The sequence below is a fragment of the Cherax quadricarinatus genome, chromosome 71 (genome assembly GCF_038502225.1).
Source record: "Cherax quadricarinatus isolate ZL_2023a chromosome 71, ASM3850222v1, whole genome shotgun sequence".
NCBI lineage: Eukaryota > Metazoa > Arthropoda > Malacostraca > Decapoda > Parastacidae > Cherax > Cherax quadricarinatus.
The window spans coordinates 8,214,536-8,237,735 of NC_091362.1; the positions used below are offsets into that span (position 1 = coordinate 8,214,536).

General features: G+C 39.8%; 1 protein-coding gene across 1 annotated transcript in view; it reads right to left on the reverse strand.

Annotated features, from left to right (window-relative positions):
* The window catches only part of LOC128700401 (vesicle-associated membrane protein-associated protein B/C), a 132,118-nt gene that overhangs the window by 12,734 nt on the left and 96,184 nt on the right, over positions 1-23,200 (reverse strand). The window contains exon 5 of the mRNA XM_053793607.2: positions 12,084-12,182. Coding sequence (XP_053649582.1) covers positions 12,084-12,182 — 99 coding nt within the window. The remainder of the gene's footprint in view (positions 1-12,083; positions 12,183-23,200) is intronic.

Sequence of the window (23,200 nt, forward strand, 5' to 3'; positions counted from 1 at the left end):
TGACCACGTTATTGGATAGTGGAAATCGGTAAATGGGTGGTTCCTTGTACTCATTCGATAGAAAAAATGGAGTTCTAGTGAAATAGGTATGATTTCTGTCTACTGGTACATTGGAATTGGCTGAAAATAGGGCTCAAATTGGACGAAATCGCCAATGCGTAAACATTGTCGAGACCGTTAACTTCGCGAAGCATAACACCGTAAGTTTTCTATCAAATTTCATACTTTTGGTGTCATTGTGATCGGGAAAAGAATATCTATCACTTCATAAGATTTTTTTTTTTTTTAAATTTCCAACCCAGAGAACAAGTTTAGAAGAGGCCATGCCAGCCCTGAAAGGGTTAATAAATGTATGAAAGAGAGGAAGGTACCTAGGGATTCGTGGAGAGCATGTATGGTCCCTTTATATAAAGGGAAAGGGGACAAAAGAGATTGTAAAAATTATAGAGGAATAAGTTTACTGAGTATACCAGGAAAAGTGTACGGTAGGGTTATAACTGAAAGAATTAGAGGTAAGATAGAATGTAGGATTGTGGATGAGCAAGGAGGTTGCAGAGTGGGTAGGGGATGTGAAGATCAAGTGTTTACATTGAAGAATATATGTGAACAGTATTTAGATAAAGGTAGGGAAGTTCTTACTGCATTTATGGATTTAGAAAAGGCATATGATGAAGTGGATAGGGGAGCAATGTGGCAGATGTTGGATGTATATGGAATAGGTGGTAAGTTACTAAATGCTGTAAAGAGTTTTTATGAGGATAGTGAGGCTCAGGTTAGGGTGTGTAGAAGAGAGGGAGACTACTTCCCGGTAAAATTAGGTCTTAGACAGGGATGTGTAATGTCACCATGGTTGTTTAATATATTTATAGATGGGGGTTGTAAAAAGTAAATGCTAGGGTGTTTGGGAGAGGGTTGGGATTAAATTATGGGGAATCAAATACAAAATGGGAACTGACACAGTTACTTTTTGCTGATGATACTGTGCTTATGGGAGACTCTAAAGAAAAATTGCAAAGGTTAGTGGATGAGTTTGGGAGTGTGTGTAAAGGTAGAAATTTGAAAGTGAACATAGAAAAGAGTAAGGTGATGAGGGTATCAAATGATTTAGAAAAAGAAAAATTGGATATCAAATTGGGGAGGAGTAGTATGGAAGAAGTGAATATTTTTAGATACTTGAGAGTTGACGTGTCGGCGGATGGATTTATGAAGGATGAGGTTAATCATTGAATTGATGAGGCCAAAAAGGTGAGTGGTGCGTTGAGGTATATGTGGAGACAAAAAAACGTTATCTATGGAGGCAAAGAAGGGAATGTATGAAAGTATAGTGGTACCAACACTCTTATATGGGTGTGAAGCTTGGATTGTGAATGCTGCAGCGAGGAGGCGGTTGGAAGCAATGGAGATGTCCTGTCTAAGGGCAATGTGTGGTGTAAATATTATGCAGAAAATTCGGAGTGTGGAAATTAGGAGAAGGTGTGGAGTTAATAAAAGTATTAGTCAGAGGGCTGAAGAGGGGTTGTTGAGGTGGTTTGGTCATTTAGAGAGAATGGATCAAAGTAGAATGACATGGAGAGCATTTAAATCTGTAGGGGAAGGAAAGCAGGGAAGGGGTCGTCCTCAATAAAAATGGAAGGGGTAAGGGAGGTTTTGTGGGCGAGGGGCTTTGGCTTCCAGCAATGTGTGAGCGTGTTTGATAGGAGTGAATAGAGACGAATGGTATTTGGGACCTGACTATCTGTTGGAGTGTGAGCAGGGTAATATTTAGTGAAGGGATTCAGGGAAACCAGTTATTTTTATACAGCTGGACTCGAATCCTGGAAATGGGAAGTACAGTGCCTGCACTCTAAAGGAGGGGTTCAGGATATTAGCAGTTTGGAGGGATATGTTGTGTATCTTCATATGTATATACTTCTAAACTGTTGTATTCTTGGCAACTCTGCAAAAACAGTGATTATGTGTGAGTGAGGTAAAAGTGTTGAATGATGATGAAAGTATTTTCTTTTTGGGGATTTTTTCTTTATTTTTGGGTCACCCTGCCTCTGTGGGAGACGGCTGAGTTGTTTATAAAAAAAAAAAAAAAAAAAAAAAAAGAAGACTGAGGTGTATAAATGGAAAACAGGAATAAAGGGGATGTAAATAGCGTGCTAAAAATATCTAGCCTAGACACAATTCACAGCAATGGCTTTAAATTAGAAAAATTCAGATTCAAGAAGGACAGAGGAAAGCACTGGTTTGTCATGTGGGGGGTGTTCGTATGCTGGAATTGGGTAAAAATCACACACTTTGGATGGGTGGTAACTTATTACTATGGGCACTAAGGAAGGAACAGCAAAGCCCAACCACTGGCAGTTTGGAGTTGTATGTTATATATCTTTATACATGCATCTTAACTGTTGTATCTGGGCACCTCTGCAAAGACAGTAATTATGTGTGAGTGGGGTGAAAGTGCTGAATGATGATGAAAGTATTCTCTTTTTTGGGATTTTCTTTTTGGGTCACCCTGCATCGATGGGAGACGGCCGACTTGTTATAAAAAAAGAAATAGTAATAAAGATTTTTATTCCAGTTGTAAATCAACAATATACCATACAAACAGTAAAGAAAAAGATAATTTTTATTTTGAAAAATAGTTGAAAACAGTTTGCACAGTTTTTCTTCTTTTTATCAGCATTCAGTGGACCCCCGGTATTCGATGGCATTGGTATTCGATAAATCCGGTATTCGATACATTACATCGCTAAAAATTTTCCTCGGTATTCGATACGATTCGTACGAGACGTGTCCACGTGTGGCCTGAACTGCCCCTTGTGTGCCAGTGTTTACAAGCCAGCCAGTGCGCGCGCATCTAAGGATACATTCGGTACATTCCATATTATCCATATTATCACTGTGTTTGGTGCTTGCTTCTGCAAAATAAGTTACCATGGGCCCCAAGAAAGCTTCTAGTGCCAACCCTTCAAGAAAAAAGTCGCTAATGACTTATGAAATGAAGAAAGAGATAATTGCAAAGTACGAAAGTGGAGTGCGTGTGTCGGAGCTGGTTAGGTTGTATAATAAACCCCAATCAACCATCTCTACTATAGTGACCAGGAAAACGGCAATCAACAAAGCTGTTCTTGCAAAAGGTGCAACTGTGATTACGAAACAGCGACCGCAAGTGTTAGAAAATGCCGAGAGATTGTTATTGGTGTGGATAAATGAAAAACAGATAGCAGGAGAAAGCATCTCTCAAGCGATCATTTGTGAAAAGGCTAGGAAGTTGCATGACGATTTGGTAAAGAAATTGCCTGCAAATAGTGGTGATATGAGTGAATTTAAGGCCAGCAAAGGTTGGTTTGAAAGATTTAAGAATCGTAGTGGCATACATAGTGTGATTAGGCATGGTGAGGCTGCCAGTTCGGACCAAAAAGCAGCTGAAAAATATGTGAAGGAATTCAAGGATTACATAGACAGTGAAGGACTGAAACCTGAACAAGTGTTTAATTGCGACGAAACAGGCCTGTTTTGGAAGAAAATGCCAAGCAGGACCTACATTACTCAGGAGGAAAAGGCACTCCCAGGACATAAGCCTATGAAAGACAGGCTTACTCTGTTGATGTGTGCCAATGCTAGTGGTGATTGCAAAGTGAAGCCTTTATTGGTGTATCACTCTGAAACTCCCAGAGTGTTCAGGAAAAACAATGTCCTCAAGGCTAATTTGTGTGTGCTGTGGAGGGCAAACAGTAAGGCATGGGTCACTAGGGACTTTTTCTATGACTGGTTACACCATGCATTTGCTCCCACTGTGAAAAATTACCTAACTGAAAAGAAATTAGACCTTAAGTGTCTCCTGGTATTAGACAATGCCCCTGGTCATCCTACAGACTTGTCAGAGCAACTTTCTGGGGACATGAGCTTCATTAAGGTCAAGTTTTTGCCTCCTAATACCACTCCTCTCCTGCAGCCCATTGACCAGCAGGTCATTTCCAACTTCAAGAAACTGTACACAAAAGCTAAGTTTCAAAAGTGCTTTATAGTGACCACAGAAACTCAACCGACTCTAAAGGAGTTTTGGAAGGATCACTTTAATATCCTCAATTGTATAAACCTGATAGGTACGGCTTGGGAGGGAGTGACTAAGAGGACCTTGAACTCTGCTTGGAAAAAACTGTGGCCAGAATATGCAGACAAAAGGGATTTTGAAGGATTTGAGGCTAACCCTGAGAATCCTATGCCAGTTGAGGAATCCAATGTGGCATTGGGGAAGTCCTTGGGGTTGGAGGTTAGTGGGGAGGATGTGGAAGAGTTGGTGGAGGAGGACAGTGAAGAACTAACCACTGATGAGCTGATAGATCATCTTGAACAGCAAGAGGCCAGACCTGAGAAAACTGCTTCGGAGGAGGGGATAGAGAAATTGAAGAAGTTGCCTACTTCAAAGATTAAGGAAATGTGTGCAATGTGGCCTAAAGTGCAAATCTTTTTTGATGACAATCACCCTAACACAGCTATTGCAAGCCGTGCTGGTGACTATTACACTAACAATGTTGTGAAACACTTTAGCGATGTCATAAAGGAACGGGAGGTACAGGCCACTATGGACAGATATGTTGTGCGACAGAAATCCAGTGACTTTGAAGCTGGTCCTAGTGGCATTAAAAGAAGAAGGGAAGTAACCCCAGAAAAGGACTTGCTACCTCAAGTCCTAATGGCAGGGGATTCCCCTTCTAAACACTAACACCTCTCCCCTCCTCCCATCCCATCAATCATCACCAGATCTTCATTAAAGGTAAGTGTCAATTATTTTATTGTTATTATTCTATTGCATTAAACATAATATTCCACGTAGTAAAAATTTTTTTTTTTTCATACTTTTGGGTGTCTTGCACGGATTAATTTTATTTCCATTATTTCTTATGAGGAAAATGGATTCGGTTTTCGATATTATCGGTATTCGATGAGCTCTCAGGAACGGATTAATATCAAATACCGGGGGGTCCACTGTACATATCTTTATGTATGCCTGCCTAATGCCTCGTTCAGTGTTCAAATCCACATTCGTTATAAAGTCACAAGCATCTTCTACATTCACAATTAACGTTAATAGTCCATCCAATGTGAATTCCTTCATAGGCAGTACAAATGTACTCTTATTAAATTTCAAAATCAATACACTTAAAAACAAAATATTTTTAAAATGCATACCTTTGATATACCTCAGAGGAGTTTCAAGAGTTTCTCTACTCTCTGAGCCCGGCCATGGACCAGGCATGGAAAAAGCCATCACAAATCAACATGCAGTCATAGCTGTAGCCACATCCACTTGCATGCGTCAAAACAGAGAGTAGAAAGAGAACACTGCCAGTCAGGTCCACTTTAAGTATTGTACGTCACTCGTATAAGTGAAAGTGTTCTTCAAGTGTTCAACTGCAACTAAACTGAGTAACATTCAAAGACAAAAATACTGCCAAGCACAAGAAAACCGAAAAACCAACGGAAATCAAGGACCAAATAGAAATAAGTCACTTTGTCTGACTTTTCTGGGTTAACCTAGGTAATTTACACCCATCTTACTATGTATGATAACTTGTGTGACTATTTATGTGTACCTGTACCTAAATAAACTTGCTAATTTGAAACTAAGAAGAACAAAGGGAAGTAGTCTCGTTCACCATAAAATGCGGTATATAAAATTTACATTATTAACCCTCTGACTGTTTTGTTCGTATATATATGTCTTACGAGGTACCGTGTTTGACGTATATATACTCATAAATTCAAGCGGCTTCAAATCAAGCAGGAGAAAGTTGGTAGGCCCATATATGAAAGAATGGGTCTGTGTGGTCAGTGTGCACCATATAAAAAAATCCTGGAGTACGCAGTGCATAATGAGAAAAAAAAACGATTTTTTTTTTTTAAATTAAAATGCCGACTTTGTGGTCTATTTTCGTATAGTATTTATGGTTGTATTCTTGTTTTCTTGGTCTCACGTGATAGAATAAAAAACATATTATAGAAATAGAGGTGATTTTGATTGGTTTTACTACAAAAAGAACCTGGAAATGGAGCTCAAAGTAGGGGAAATGTTTTGATTTTTGCCAATGTTCAAATGTAAACAAATGATGTCCTTGTCCAATGTATGTCCAACTAGCCATTCTAATATGGGTTGACATTATTTGTACAATTATTACAGTATTGCAGTAGTCTGCACAACAGTAAATCTTCTCTTTTTTGTTTGAATAAAAATTTGAAATAGCAAGCAAAAGTAATATCAGAGGGGCCTGGAGATGAACAAAGAAAATGTTATTTTAGAGCCAGGAATGTCTGCATTGCTCATTCTGGACCTTATTTTGAAATTGTCATATTTTTTTCGTGAAATTGGCCAAATTGCAAATTTCTGACCACATTATTGGGTAGTTGAAACTGGTAGATGGGCAGTTTCTTGGACTCAATCGATAGAAAAAATGGAGTTCTAAAGAAATAGCTATGAGTTTGGTCGACTGGAACAATGGACTTAGCCGACAATAGGGCTCAAAGTGGTTGAAATCGCCGATCTGTAAATACCGCCGAGGTCGCTAACTTCGCGAGAGCGTAATTCCATCAGTTTTCCATCAATTTTTTTTTTTTTTTTTTTGGTGTCATTACAATCGGAAAAAGATTATCATTTCATAAGGAATAAGAAATTTTTTTTTTAAATTTTGCAACACCAGAAGACACCTAAGACTTGGGGGTTGCTTTATATCAAAACCTGTATTGCTCAACACTGTACTATGCAAGGTATTTCTGTACTGGTAAGTGATCCTTTTTGGCTGTAGCCAATAGGATTGCTTATCAATTCTCTTTTCCAAAAGCATATCTTTCTGGTCATTCCCATCAAATACTAATCAATGATTCTGCATCCTTTGCCTTATGGTATTCCTCAGGGCTCTGTTCTTGGACAGGTATTGTTTATGTATCGTCAGCATTTTTATGCTGACGATGTACAAGTCTGCAGTTGGGTTCAAAATGTGTAAGATTCAAAACTCTGCTTTAGTTCTCTCTTGCTGGATACTCAGACTAGGATGGCAAATAGAAAACAAATTAAATGATAGTAAAAGAAATATTCTGTCATGCAAAACCTCAGGAGAGAACAGATTGGAGATTTTGGTGCCTGTGATACTGTCAGTTTCCAGTCTGTGGGATCAGTGAGAGATCAGAACTTCTACCTGGATTCTTATATGTCGGTTGTTGGACATATCAACGAAATTGATAAATTCTGACATTTTCATATTAATACTCTCTCTGCAGTCAGAAAATATCTTAATGAACAGAGTTGCTTGGTCCAAATCCACAAGTTTGTTTAATCTCTAACTTATTTTTGCAAATGCTGGGTTTGTGGGTTTGCCTAACTTGCTAAAAGGACTAGTGAATTGTGCAGCTAGACTGTTATTTTTGCTGGCAAGTAGGGTTCCCACTAGTTCCTTCTTCCATGAGCACCACTGGCTCCTTATCAAGGCAAGAATGGAGTTAAGCTGTTCTTGCTGATACACCTGTACCTTAACACTGGGCTCAGGAATGTTTCTGAAAATGTTCATGGACCCTTACAGACTGAGCCTCATGCTGTTGGATAGAAATAATTACCAGAAAGAACCTTTCATTATATAATGCCTACATTGTTCATGCTTTCAAGTCTCTGCTAAAAGCACATTTCTTTTCTACAGGTTATCATTGTGATGATCATACTGTCACCCTTGAACACAACTTAAGCATTTCTTCATAGATGTCGTTGTTGCTGCTGCTGCATTATTGTTGCTGCATTTAGCTTGATTTGCGAGCATTTGTGAAATTCTTAAAAGAACAGGGACTAAATGGTTTTTCCTGTTTTATGGGTAAAAGTAAGGTAGGTTTTCTCTTGTAGTGGAATATATGGGGAAGATAATAAAATTTCAATTTTCATTTCTGTGGAGCAGCCTAGTGGTTGGCAGACAGGTGGATGGTTAGGATGGCAGGGTGTCAGGTGGGCTGCCTGGGAACCTAGGGAAAGGCCCTGGCTGTGGGGAGGTGGAGAGAAATAAGTAGGTAACACCCTCTTTTCTTGTGTACCATGGCTCAACTTACTGTATTCACAACCTACCCACCATCCCCACAACATATACTATTATTTTTTTTTATCATCACACTGGCCGATTCCCACCAAGGCAGGGTGGCCCGAAAAAGAAAAACTTTCACCATCATTCACTCCATCACTGTCTTGCCAGAAGGGTGCTTTACACTACAGTTTTTAAACTGCAACATTAACACCCCTCCTTCAGAGTGCAGGCACTGTACTTCCCATCTCCAGGACTCAAGTCCGGCCTGCCGGTTTCCATGAACCCCTTCATAAATGTTACTTTGCTCACACTCCAACAGCACGTCAAGTATTAAAAACCATTTGTCTCCATTCACTCCTATCAAACACGCTCACGCATGCCTGCTGGTAGTCCAAGCCCCTCGCACATAAAACCTCCTTTACCCCCTCCCTCCAACCTTTCCTAGGCTGACCCCTACCCCGCCTTCCTTCCACTACAGACTGATACACTCTTGAAGTCATTCTGTTTCGCTCCATTATCTCTACATGTCCGAACCACCGCAACAACCCTTCCTCAGCCCTCTGGACAACAGTTTTGGTAATCTCGCACCTCCTCCTAACTTCCAAACTACGAATTCTCTGCATTATATTCACACCACACATTGCCCTCAGACATGACATCATCTCTGCCTCCAGCCTTCTCCTCGCTGCAACATTCATCACCCATGCTTCACACCCATATAAGAGCGTTGGTAAAACTATACTCTCATACATTCCCCTCTTTGCCTCCAAGGACAAAGTTCTTTGTCTCCACAGACTCCTAAGTGCACCACTCACCCTTTTCCGCTCATCATTTCTATGATTCACCTCATCTTTCATAGACCCATCCGCTGACACGTCCACTCCCAAATATCTGAATACATTCACCTCCTCCATACTCTCTCCCTCCAATCTGATATCCAATCTTTCATCACCTAATCTTTTTGTTATCCTCATAACCTTACTCTTTCCTGTATTCACTTTTAATTTTCTTCTTTTGCACACCCTACCAAATTCATCCACCAATCTCTGCAACTTCTCTTCAGAATCTCCAAAGAACAACTGTGACAACTCCCACTTTATGTGTGATTCTTTATCTTTTAACTCCACGCCTCTTGCCAAGACCCTCGCATTTACTTCTCTTACAACCCCATCTATAAATATATTAAACAACCACGGTGACATCACACATCCTTGTCTAAGGCCTACTTTTACTGGGAAATAATTTCCCTCTTTCCTACATACTCTAACTTGAGCCTCACTATCCTCGTAAAAACTCTTCACTGCTTTCAGTAACCTACCTCCTATACCATACACCTGCAGCATCTGCCACATTGCCCCCTTATCCACCCTGTCATATGCCTTTTCCAAATCCATAAATGCCACAAAGACCTCTTTAGCCTTATCTAAATACTGTTCACTTATATGTTTCACTGTAAACACCTGGTCCACACACCCCCTACCTTTCCTAAAGCCTCCTTGTTCATCTGCTATCCTATTCTCTGTCTTACTCTTAATTCTTTCAATAATAACTCTACCATGCACTTTACCAGGTATACTAAACAGACTTATCCCCCTATAATTTTTGCACTCTCTTTTATCCCCTTTGCCTTTATACAAAGGAACTATGCATGCTCTCTGCCAATCCCTAGGTACCTTACCCTCCTCCATACATTTATTAAATAATTGCACCAACCACTCCAAAACTATATCCCCACCTGCTTTTAACATTTCTATCTTTATCCCATCAATCCTGGCTGCCTTACCCCCTTTCATTTTACCTACTGCCTCACGAACTTCCCCCACACTCACAACTGGCTCTTCCTCATTCCTACAAGATGTTATTCCTCCTTGCCCTATACACGAAATCACAGCTTCCCTATCTTCATCAACATTTAACAATTCCTCAAAATGTTCCCTCCATCTTCCCAATACCTCTAACTCTCCATTTAATAACTCTCCTCTCCTATTTTTAACTGACAAATCCATTTGTTCTCTAGGCTTTCTTAACTTGTTAATCTCACTCCAAAACTTTTTTCTTATTTTCAACAAAATTTGTTGATAACATCTCACCCACTCTCTCATTTGCTCTCTTTTTACATTGCTTCACCACTCTCTTAACCTCTCTCTTTTTCTCCATATACTCTTCCCTCCTTGCATCACTTCTACTTTGTAAAAACTTCTCATATGCTAACTTTTTCTCCCTTACTACTCTCTTTACATCATCATTCCACTAATCGCTCCTCTTCCCTCCTGCACCCACTTTCCTGTAACCACAAACTTCTGCTGAACACACTAACACTACATTTTTAAACCTACCCCATACCTCTTCGACCCCATTGCCTATGCTCTCATTAGCCCATCTATCCTCCAATATCTGTTTATATCTTACCCTAACTGTCTCCTCTTTTAGTTTATAAACCTTCACCTCTCTCTTCCCTGATACTTCTATTCTCCTTGTATCCCATCTACCTTTTACTCTCAGTGTAGCTACAACTAGAAAGTAATCTGATATATCTGTGGCCCCTCTATAAACATGTACATCCTGAAGTCTACTCAACAGTCTTTTATCTACCAATACATAATCCAACAAACTACTGTCATTTCGCCCTATATCATATCTTGTATACTTATTTATCCTCTTTTTCTTAAAATATGTATTACCTATAACTAAACCCCTTTCTATACAAAGTTCAATCAAAGGGCTCCCATTATCATTTACACCTGGCACCCCAAACTTACCTACCACACCCTCTCTAAAAGTTTCTCCTACTTTAGCATTCAGGTCCCCTACCACAATTACTCTCTCACTTGGTTCAAAGGCTCCTATACATTCACTTAACATCTCCCAAAATCTCTCTCTCTCTCCTCTGCATTCCTCTCTTCTCCAGGTGCATACACGCTTATTATGACCCACTTCTCGCACCCAACCTTTACTTTAATCCACATAATTCTTGAATTTACACATTCATATTCTCTTTTCTCCTTCCATAACTGATCATTCAACATTACTGCTACCCCTTCCTTTGCTCTAACTCTCTCAGATACTCCAGATTTAATCCCATTTATTTCCCCCCACCGAAACTCCCCTACCCCCTTCAGCTTTGTTTCGCTTAGGGCCAGGACATCCAACTTCTTTTCATTCATAACATCAGCAATCATCTGTTTCTTGTCATCCGCACTACATCCACGCACATTCAAGCATCCCCGTTTTATAAAGTTTTTCTTCTTCTCTTTTTTAGTAAATGTCTACAGGAGAAGGGGTTACTAGCCCATTGCTCCCGGCATTTTAGTCGCCTCATACGACACGCATGGCTTACGGAGGAAAGATTCTTTTCCACTTCCCCATGGACAATAGAAGAAATAGAGAAGAACAAGAGCTATTTAGAAAAAGGAGAAAAACCTAGATGTATGTATATATATATATGCACGTGCATGTCTGTGAAGTGTGACCAAAGTTTAAGTAGGAGTAGCAAGATATCCCTGTTATCTAGCGTGTTTATGAGACAGAAAAAGAAACCAGCGATCCTACCATCATGCAAAACAGTTACAGGTTTCTGTTTCACAGTCATCTGGCAGGACGGTAGTACTTCCCTGGGTGGTTGCTGTCTACCAACCTACTACCTACAAACATATACCTCACAACATATACCCCTTACTGTTATCAGAGGAGGAGGGGAAGGGAAGGCAAACATAATGTGTGTTGTGTCAGAGTGAGCAAATGGAAACGAGAATCTGAAAGAGGGAAAAGGTTAAAGAAATAGAATAGAGGAAACTGGAGAAAGAGGGACACATGTGAGTACTGTATTATACAATGTTTCTAATTTCAAAGTTAAAAAAAAAAAGGTAAATGAAATGTGTTATGGCATATTGCATCACAGGAATGTGCCTAAAGCTGGTATTACAGAAAAATAGGTTGAGTTCCAAACATTCTATCTAATATAATGAGGAACAAATTAGGGTTCCAAGTGGTGTGGGGGAAGGAGGCTATTGCAAAGTTTAATACAAATGCAAAGTGCACCTTAAGCTGAAGGTTTTCTTGACGAAGTGAACTGATTTCCTCCCTAAGTCGCTTGATTTCATCACCGGCCTTCCTAAGTTCTGCCTCACTGTTGTTCGTCTGCAAAGTAAATAATATTAATCAACTGCACAAATGTTAAAAATAGTCATTTTAAAAATGAGCTATTTTTAATGATAAACACCCAAAAAGCCTTTTATATAGAAGATGAGGGGCTGAACCTGAAAAAAATTACACAGTTGAATATCACTAACCAATGAGAGAGGGACACTTTCAAAGAAGACATTTTTAACCCTTTGAGGGTTTCGGACGTACTAGTATGGCTTACGACCCAGGGTTTTTGACGTACTAGTACGCCTAAATTCTAGCACCCTCAAATCTAGTGGGAGAAAGCTGGTAGGCCTCCATATGAAAGAATGGGTCTATGTGGTCAGTGTGCACAGTATAAAAAAAATCCTGCAGCACACAGTGCATAATGAGAAAAAAAAAACTGACCGTTTTTTTGGAATAAAACAGCGACTTTGCACTGTATTTTCGTATGGTATTTATTGTTGCATTCTAGTTTTCTTGGTCTCATTTTATAGAATGGAAGGCATATCATAGAAATTGAGATGATTTTGACTGGTTTTACAATGAAAAGTACCTTGAAATTGAGCTCAAAGTAGCAGAAATGTTCGATTTTTACCAAAGTTCAAAAGTAAGCAAATCAGGCCAAGCGTCCAATACACATCAACTGGCGAGTCTAATATTCTTTTGCAAGTGCGCCAATATGAGTCATACCATTTTTTACACTAATGCAGTAGTCTGCATAACAGTAAATCTTCTATTTTTTGTGAGAATAAAAATTCAAAGTGGAAAGCAAAAGATTGTAAGTGGAGCCTTGAGACGTGACTAATGAACAGAGAAAATGTCATTTTAGTGCCAGGAATGTATTTCTTGTTTGTTCTGGACCCTATTCGGAAATTGGCATCTTTTAAAATTTGTGTGAAATTGGCAAAATTGCTAAATTCTGACCACTCTACTAGATAGTTGAAATTGGTAAATGGGAGGTTTCTTGCACTCATTCAATAGAAAAAATGGAGTTCTAGCGAAATATTCATGTTTTTTGTCGACTAGTACAGTGGAACTGGCCGAAAATGGGGCTCAAAGTGGGCAAAATCGCTGATCCGTAAACATCGTCCAAGACCGCTAACTTTGTGAGAGCATAATTCCGTAAGTTTTCCATCAAATTTCATATTTTTGGTGTCATTATGATTTGGAAAAGATTCTCTATCTTTTCATGAGAAAAAAATATATATATTTTTTTTTAAATTTGGCCGACCCTGATAACGAGTCTCGGAGAGGGCCTGTCGACCCTCAAAGGGTTAAACATCATAATTTTTTTTTAATTTACAGCTAGGAATGCTGCAACAAATTTTCCATTACCTTAGTTATGGTTGCAATTTTTTTTAAGCAAGTTATAAGTATGAATAGTGTGTGTGTGGGGAAGGGGGGGTTGAAGAGGGTTGGAATAGTTTTAAAAATGCAGTATTAGAATGTGGTGCAGAAGTTTGTGGTTATAGGAGGGTGGGTGCAGGAGGAAAGAGGAGTGATTGGTGGAATGATCAAATCAAATCAAATCAATCAAATCAAAGTTTATTCTCTATAAGGATTACAATGCAGGGTTTACAGATTTTGGTTATTGTGTGGTTTACATGTAATAAAATACTAATTACAGAGGGGGCCACTAGAACACCTAGCAAGGCTAGGCATTTCGGGCAAACTTAGATTAATTCGTAACCCTAAATTATTACAAATTGTGGAGCAAGTTGACTAAATACTAAGTGACTAAATACAGTGGACCCCCGCATAATGATCACCTCCCAATGCGACCAATTATGTAAGTGTATTTATGTAAGTGCGTTTGTACGTGTATGTTTGGGGGTCTGAAATGGACTAATCTACTTCTCAATATTCCTTATGGGAACAAATTCGATCAGTACTGGCACCTGAACATACTTCTGGAATGAAAAAATATCGTTAACCGGGGGTCCACTGTACTAGTTTGTGAGTTTAGCAGTACTAGTTTGTGAGTTTAGCAATGTGAATGCTTTTGTTTTGGCACAATACAGTTTCTATATTGAAGTATCACAGGCAAACTTGTGACTAATTAGGAATCATTATTTTAAGATTAAGATACGTATTTCTGTGCTTATAGTCAAATGGGCGAGTGAGTGAGTGTAAGCGTGAACCACCAGGTGGTTTTTATGTAGTTAGTTGACGGGGTGTATCAGGGAGATAAGATGTTTTCTAACGGTAGTTTTGAAGGTGATGAATGCATCTGCAGTTCTAGAGTTTTCAGGTAGGGTGTTCCAGATTTTAGGGCCTTTGACGTACATTGAATTTTTGTAAAGGTTTAGTTGGACACGGGGAATGTCGTAGTAATGTTTGTGTCTGGTGTTATGCTTGTGGGTCCTGTCACAACTATCAAGAAAGCATTTTAGGTCAAGGTTAATATTGGAATTTAAGGTCCTGTATATGTAGATTGCACAGTAGTAAGTGTGGATGTTCTGAACAGGGAGTAACTTTAGATCTATGAAGAGTGGGGGGGGGGGGTGTTGCCAGGGATGGTATTTAGTGATTATTCTTACTGCAGCTTTTTGTTGAGTTATTATTGGCTTTAGGTATATTGCTGCAGTTGAACCCCAAGCACAAACAGCATAGGTGAGGTATGGATAAATGAGTGAATGGTACAGTGTGAGAAGGGCATTTTGCGGCACGTAGTATCGTATCTTGGGGAGGATCCCAACTGTTTTGGATACTTTTTTTGATACGTGTTGGATATGGGTGCTGAAATTCAGGTTCTTGTTGAGGTACAGGCCTAGGAATTTGCCCTCATTATGTCAGGCAATTCGAGTGCTGTCAATCTTAATGTTTAGTTGTGCAGCACCTGCTCTGCTACCAAACATAATATAGTAGGTTTTGTCTGTGTTAAGTTTAATTTTATTGACTGTCATCCAAGTTGATATTTTGGGCAGCTCTTCATTAACAATGGTGTTGAGGGTGGCAAGATTAGGGTGAGAGATGACATAAGTCGTGTCGTCAGCAAAGAGAATGGGTTTCAGGTGTTGGGATACGTTTGGAAGATCATTGATGTAAATGAAGAAGAGCAGGGGTCCAAGGACACTTCCCTGTGGAACTCCAGTATCAAGTGGCCATGTTGATAATGATGTGGCTTTAATGGTGACATACTGATATCTATTAGTAAGGTAGGATTTGAAATATGCAAGCGCATGGCCTCTTATACCATAATGGTCAAGTTTGTGGAGTAGGATGCTGTGGTCTACTGTGTCAAAAGCTTTTCTTAGGTCAATAAAAATTCCTAGTGGATATTCCTTATTTTCCAATGCTGTGTAAAGCTGATCTAGCATTTTTACAATTGCATCATTAGTGCTTTTATTTTTCCTGAAACCAAATTGGCAGGGGTTAAGTATGTTTTGTTCCGTTATAAATGAATACAGTCTCCTGTGCACGAGTTTCTCGGAGATATTGGATAGCAATGCTAAGTTTGATATTGGCCTATAGTTGTTTACATCTGTAGGGTCACCACCTTTATGTATTGGTGTAACTCTTGCTGTCTTGAGTAGTTTCGGGAAGGTGCTAGTTTCTAGTGGCTTATTAAAAAGTAATGAAATAGCATGCGAGAGGACATGGGCCGCTCACTCTTACGATAATGGTGGGACATGAGACAGGTTCCCCCGAGTTATTTTTAGGTGACTTTATAATCTCAGTGACTTCGGTGGGCTCAGTTGGTACAAGATAGAAGGAATTTGGGAAATTCCCATCTAGATAGTCCCCGGCATGGGCGTTGGTGTGATAAAAGAGAAAAAGGTAGCTTATGAGAGGTTTTTACAAAGCAGAAGTGTTATAAGAAGAGAAGAGTGTATGGAGAGTAAAAGAAAGGTGAAGAGAGTGGTGAGAGAGTAACAGGAGAGTAGATAATAGAATTGGAGAGGCACTGTCAAGAAATTTTGATGAAAAAATTTTGGAGCGAGATAAACAAGTTAACAAAGCCTAGGGAACAAATGGATTTGTCAGTTAAAAACAGAGTAGGGGAGTTAGTAGATGGGGAGATGGAGGTACTGGGTAGATGGCAAGAATATTTTGAGGAACTTTTAAACGTCGATGAAGAAACAGACGCTAATTTCATGCACTGGCCAGGGAGGTATACCATCTTTTAGGAGTGAAGAAGAGCAGGATGTGAGTGTGGGGGAGGTGCGTGAGGCATTACATAGAATGAAAGGGGGTAAAGCAGCTGGAACTAATGGGAGCATGACAGAAATGTTAAAAGCAGGGGGGATACAGTGTTTGAGTGGTTGGTATTTTTGTTTAACCCGTAAACGGTCCAAACGTATATATGCGTTTTTTCAACATTTGAAAGTACAGTGGGCCCTCAACCAGCGATGACATCGATTAACAATAAATCTGACTAGCGATACATTTTAACGCAAAAAATTTGCCTCAACTAGTGCTTAAAAACCCAACCAGCGCTATTCGTTCCGTACGAGACGTGTCCACTTTGGCCTGAGCGTGCTTCACTTGTCCCGTGGGTGCTAGTGTTCACAAGCCAGGCACCACGGTCGCTTCCAAACATACAACTGGAACATTTCATATTATCACAGCCTTTGTAGTGATTGCACCTGCAAAATAAGTCACCATGGGCCCCAAGAAAGCTTCTAGTACCAACCCTACAGCAAAAAGGGTGAGAATTACTATGGAGATGAAGAAAGAGATCATTGCTAAGTATGAAAGTGGAGTGCGTGTCTCTGAGCTGGTCAGATTGTATAATAAACCCCAATCAACCATCGCTACTATTGTGGGCAAGAAAACGGCAATCAAGGAAGCTGTTCTTGCCAAAGGTGCAACTATGTTTTTGAAACTGAGATCGCAAGCGGTAGATGTTGAGAGACTTTTATTGGTGTGGATAAACGAGAAACAGATAGCAGGAGATAGCATCTCTCAAGCGATCATATGTGAAAAGGCTGGGAAGTTGCATGACGATTTTATTAAAAAAATGTCAGCAACTAGTGATGTGAGTGAATTTAAGGCGAGCAAAGGTTGGTTTGAGAGATTTAAGAAGCGTAGTGGCTTTCATAGTGTGATAAGGCATGGTGAGGCTGCCAGTTCAGACCACAAAGCGGCTGAAAAATATGTGCAGGAATTCAAGGAGTACATAGACAGTGAAGGACTGAAACCTGAACAAGTGTTTAATTGTGACGAAACAGGCCTGTTTTGGAAGAAAATGCCAAGCAGGACATACAAAACTCAGGAGGAAAAGGCACTCCCAGGACATAAGCCTATGAAAGACAGGCTTACTCTGTTGATGTGTGCCAATGCTAGTGGTGATTGCAAAGTGAAGCCTTTATTGGTGTATCACTCTGAAACTCCCAGTGTGTTCAGGAAAAACAATGTCCTCAAGGCTAATTTGTGTGTGCTGTGGAGGGCAAACAGTAAGGCATGGGTCACTAGGAACTTTTTCTATGACTGGTTACACCATGCATTTGCCCCCAATGTGAAAAATTACCTAATTGAAAAGAAATTAGACCTTAAGTGCCTCCTGGTATTAGACAATGCTCCTGGTCATCCTTCAGACTTGGCAGAGCGACTTTCTAGGGACATGAGCTTCATTAAGGTGAAGTTTTTGCCTCCTAATACCACTCCTCTCCTGCAGCCCATGGACCAGCAGGTCATTTCAAACTTCAAGAAACTGTACACAAAAGCTATGTTTGAAAGGTGCTTTGTAGTGACCTCAGAAACTCAACTGACTCTAAGAGAGTTTCGGAAAGATCACTTTACCATCCTCAATTGTGTAAACATTATAGGTAAGGCTTGGAAGGAAGTGACTAAGAGGACCTTGAACTCTGCTTGGAAAACACTGTGGCCAGAATGTGTAGACAAAAGGGATTTTGAAGGGTTTGAGGCTAACCCTGAGAATCCTATGCCAGTTGAGGAATCCATTGTGGCATTGAGGAATTCCTTGGGGTTGGAGGTTAGTGGGGAGGATGTGGAAGAGCTGGTGGAGGACAATGAAGAACCAACCACTGATGAGCTGCTAGATCATCTTGAATAACAAGAGGGCAGACCTTAGGAAACTGCTTCGGAGGAGGGGATAGAGAAATTGAAGAAGTTGCCTACTTCTAAGATTAACTCTTAAATGGTCCAAACATATATATACGTTTTTTCAACATCTGAAAGTATGTAAAAAAATGTAGATCTTTTTTGTTTTACATTTGAAAACGTGTAAAAAAAACTTATCTACATTTTTTTTTGTTATATTTGAAAATATGTAAAAAAACAAGTAGATCTACTTTTGTAGCACTACGAATTTGAACGTCGATCTGTTTGGACCGTTTAAGGGTTAAAGAAATGTGTGCAAAGTGGCTTGAAGTGCAAACCTTTTTTGATGAAAATCACACTGACACAGCTACTGCAAGCCGTGTTGGCAACCTGTACAATGACAATGTTGTGAACCACTTTAGGAATATCATAAAGGAACGAGAGGTACAGGTATCTTGACAGATATGTTGTGCGACAGAAGTCCAGTGACTCTGAAGCTGGTCCTAGTGGCATTAAAAGAACAAGGGAAGTAACCCCAGAAAAAGACTTGCTACCTCAAGTGCTAATGGAAGGGGATTCCCCTTCTAAACACTAAGAAGATCAACGGTCTCTCCTCCTCCCATCCCATCAATCATCACCAGATCTTCAATAAAGGTAAGTGTCATGTAACTGCGCATGTCTTCTTCAGTTTGTGTGTATTAAAATTAATATTTCATGTGGTAATTTTTTTTTTTTTCAATACTTTGGGGTGTCTTGCAAGGATTAATTTGATTTCCATTATTTCTTATTGGGAAAATGAACTTGACTAACGATTATTTCGATTAACGATGAGCTCTCAGGAACGGATTAATATCGCTGGTTGAGGGTCCACTGTATGTAAAAAAAAGTAGATCATTTTGTTTTTCTACATTTGAAAATGTGTAAAAAAACTTAGATCTACTTTTGTAGCACGACACATGTGAACGTAGATCTGCTTGGACCGTTTACGGGTTAAAAAATGTATGAAACAGGGGAAGGTACCTAGGGATTCGTGGAGAGCATGTATAATTCCTTTATATAAAGGGAAGGGGTACAAAAGAGAGACTAAAAATTATAGAGGAATAAGTTTAGTGAGTATACCAGGTAAAGTGTACGGTAGGGTTATTATGGAAAGAATTAAGAGGCAAGACAGAATGTAGGATTGCGGATGAGCAAGGAGGTTTCAGAGTGGGTAGGGGATGTGAAGATCAAGTGTTTACATTAAAGCATATATGTGAACAGTATTTAGATAAAGGTAGGGAAGTTTTTATTGCATTTATGGATTTAGAAAAGGCATATGATAGAGTGGATAGAGGAGCAATGTGGCAGATGTTGCAAGTATATGGAATAGGTGGTAAGTTATTAAATGCTGTAAAGAGTTTTTATGAGGATAGTGAGGCTCAGGTTAGGGAGTGTAGAAGAGAGGGAGACTACTTCCCGGTAAAAGTAGGTCTTAGACAGGGATGTGTAGTGTCACCATGGTTGTTTAATATATTTATAGATGGGGTTGTAAAGGAAGTAAATGCTAGGGTGTTCGGGAGAGGGGTGGGATTAAATTTTGGGGAATCAAATTCAAAATGGGAATTGACACAGTTACTTTTTTCTGATGATACTGTGTTTATGGGAGATTCTAAAGAAAAATTGCAAAGGTTAGTTGATGAGTTTGGGAATGTGTGTAAAGGTAGAAAGTTGAAAGTGAACATAGAAAAGAGTAAGGTGATGAGGGTGTCAAATGATTTAGATAAAGAAAAATTGGATATCAAATTGGGGAGGAGGAGTATGGAAGAAGTGAAAGTTTTCAGATACTTGGGAGTTGACGTGTCGGCGGATGGATTTATGAAGGATGAGGTTAATCATAGAACTGATGAGGGAAAAAAGGTGAGTGGTGCGTTGAGGTATATGTGGAGTCAAAAAACGTTATCTATAGAGGCAAAGAAGGGAATGTATGAAAGTATAGTAGTACCAACACTCTTATATGGGTGTGAAGCTTGGGTGGTAAATGCAGCAGCGAGGAGATGGTTGGAGGCAGTGGAGATGTCCTGTTTAAGGGCAATGTGTGGTGTAAATATTATGCAGAAAATTCGGAGTGTGGAAATTAGGAAAAGGTGTGGAGTTAATAAAAGTATTAGTCAGAGGGCAGAAGAGGGGTTGTTGAGGTGGTTTGGTCATTTAGAGAGAATGGATCAAAGTAGAATGACATGGAAAGCATATAAATCTATAGGGGAAGGAAGGCGGGGTAGGGGTCGCCCTCGAAAAGGTTGGAGAGAGGGGGTAAAGGAGGTTTTGTGGGCAAGGGGCTTGGACTTCCAGCAAGCGTGCGTGAGCGTGTTAGATAGGAGTGAATGGAGACGAATGGTACTTGGGACCTGACGATCTGTTGGAGTGTGAGCAGGGTAATATTTAGTGAAGGGATTCAGGGAAACCGGTTATTTTCATATAGTCGGACTTGAGTCCTGGAAATGGGAAGTACAATGCCTGCACTTCAAAGGAGGGGTTTGGGATATTGGCAGTTTGGAGGGATATGTTGTGTATCTTTATATGTGTATGCTTCTAAACTGTTGTATTCTGAGCACCTCTGCAAAAACAGTGATAATGTGCAAGTGTGGTGAAAGTGTTGAATGATGAAAGTATTTTCTTTTTGGGGATTTTTTCTTTTTTGGGTCACCCTGCCTCGGTGGGAGACGGCCGACTTGTTGGAAAAAAAAAATAATAATAATAATAATACGAATAATAATATGTATAATAATAATACGTATAATAATAATATGTATAATACAATACAATAATAATAATGATAATATATGTATAATAATAATACATATACAGTGGACCCTCACCTAACGAACACATAGCATAACATTAAATTCGCCTAATGATACATTTTAATGCTAACATTTTGCCTCGGCTAACGTTAAAAAAGTATTTTTTTTTTTTTCAACAAGTCGGGCGTCTCCCACCGAGGCAGGGTGACCCAAAAAAAAAAAAGAAAGAAAATCCCCAAAAAGAAAATACTTTCATCATTCAACACTTTCACCACACTCTCACATTATCACTGTTTTTGCAGAGGTGCTCAGAATACAACAGTTTAGAAGCATACACATACAGTGGACCCCCGCATAGCGACTTTAATCCGTGCAAGAGGGCTGATTGTTATGCGAAATGGTCGGTATGCGAATGAATTTTCCCCATAAGAAATAATGGAAATCAAATTAATCCGTGCAAGACACCCAAAAGTATGAAAAAAAAAAATTTACCACATGAAATGTTAATTTTAATACACACAAACTGAAAAAGGCATGCACAATTACATGACACTTACTTCTATTGAAGATCTGGTGATGATTGATGGGATGGGAGGAGGGGAGAGAGAGCGTTAGTGTTTAGAAGGGGAATCCCCTTCCATTAAGACTTGAGGTGTCAAGTCCTTATCTGGGGTTACTTCCCTCCTCCTTTTAATGCCACTAGGACCAGCTTCAGAGTCACTGGACTTCTTTCGCACAACATATCTGTCCATAGTGGCCTGTACCTCTCGTTCCTTTATGACTTCCCTAAAGTGTTTCACAACATTGTCAGTGTAATAATCACCAGCACGGCTTGCAATAGCTGTGTGAGGGTGATTTTCATCCATGAAGGTTTGCACTTCAAGCCACTTTGCACAGATTTCCTTAATCTTTGTAGTAGGCAATTTCTTCAATTTCTCTCTCCCCTCCTTCGAACCAGTTTCCTCAGGTCTGGCCTCTTGCTGTTGAAGTTGATCTATCAGCTCATCAGTGGTTAGTTCTTCATTGTCCTCCTCCACCAACTCTTCCACATCATCCCCACTAACCTCCAACCCCAAGGACTTTCCCAATGCCACAATGGATTCCTCAACTGGCATAATCCTCTCAGGGTTAGCCTCAAACCCTTCAAAATCCCTTTTGTCTACACATTCTGGCCACAGTTTCTTCCAAGCAGAGTTCAAGGTCTTCTTAGTCACTCCCTCCCAAGCCTTACCTATAAGGTTTACACAATTGAGGATATTAAAGTGCTCTCTCCAAAACTCTCTTAGAGTCAGTTGAGTTTCTGAGGTCACTACAAAGCACCTTTCAAACAGAGCTTTTGTGTACAGTTTTTTGAAGTTTGCAATAACCTGCTGGTCCATGGGCTGCAGGAGAGGAGTGGTATTAGGAGGCAAAAACTTCACCTTAATGAATTTCATGTCCCCATAAAGTCGCTCTGCCACGTCTGTAGGATGACCAGGGGCATTGTCTAACACCAGGAGGCACTTAAGTTCTAATTTCTTTTCAGTTAGGTAATCTTTCACATTGGGGGCAAATGCATGGTGTAACCAGTCATAGAAAAAGTCCCTAGTGACCCATGCCTTACTGTTTGCCCTCCACAGCACACACAAATTCTCCTTGAGGACATTCTTTTGCCTGAACGGTCTGGGAGTTTCAGGGTGATACACTAATAAAGGCTTCACTTTGCAATCACCAGTAGCATTGGAACACATCAACCAAGTAAGCCTGTCTTTCATAGGCTTATGTCCTGGGAGTGCCTTTTCCTCCTCAGTAATGTAGGTCCTGCTTGGCATTTTCTTCCAAAACAGGCCTGTTTCATCACAATTAAACACTTGTTCAGGTTTCAGTCCTTCACTGTCTATGTACTCCTTGAATTCCTGCACATATTTTTCAGCTGCTTTGTGGTCCGAACTGGCAGCCTCGCCATGCCTTATCACACTATGTATGCCACTACGCTTCTTAAATCTCTCAAACCAACCTTTGCTGGCCTTAAATTCACTCACATCACTAGTTGCAGGCATTTTTTTAATTAAATCCTCATGCAACTTCCTAGCCTTTTCGCTTATGATCGCTTGAGAGACGCTATCTCCTGCTACCTGTTTTTCATTTATCCACACCAATAAGTGTCTCTCAACATCTTCCATCACTTGCGATCTCTGTTTCGAAAACACAGTTAAACCTTTGGCAAGAACAGCTTCCTTGATTGCCTTTCTGTTGCCCACAATA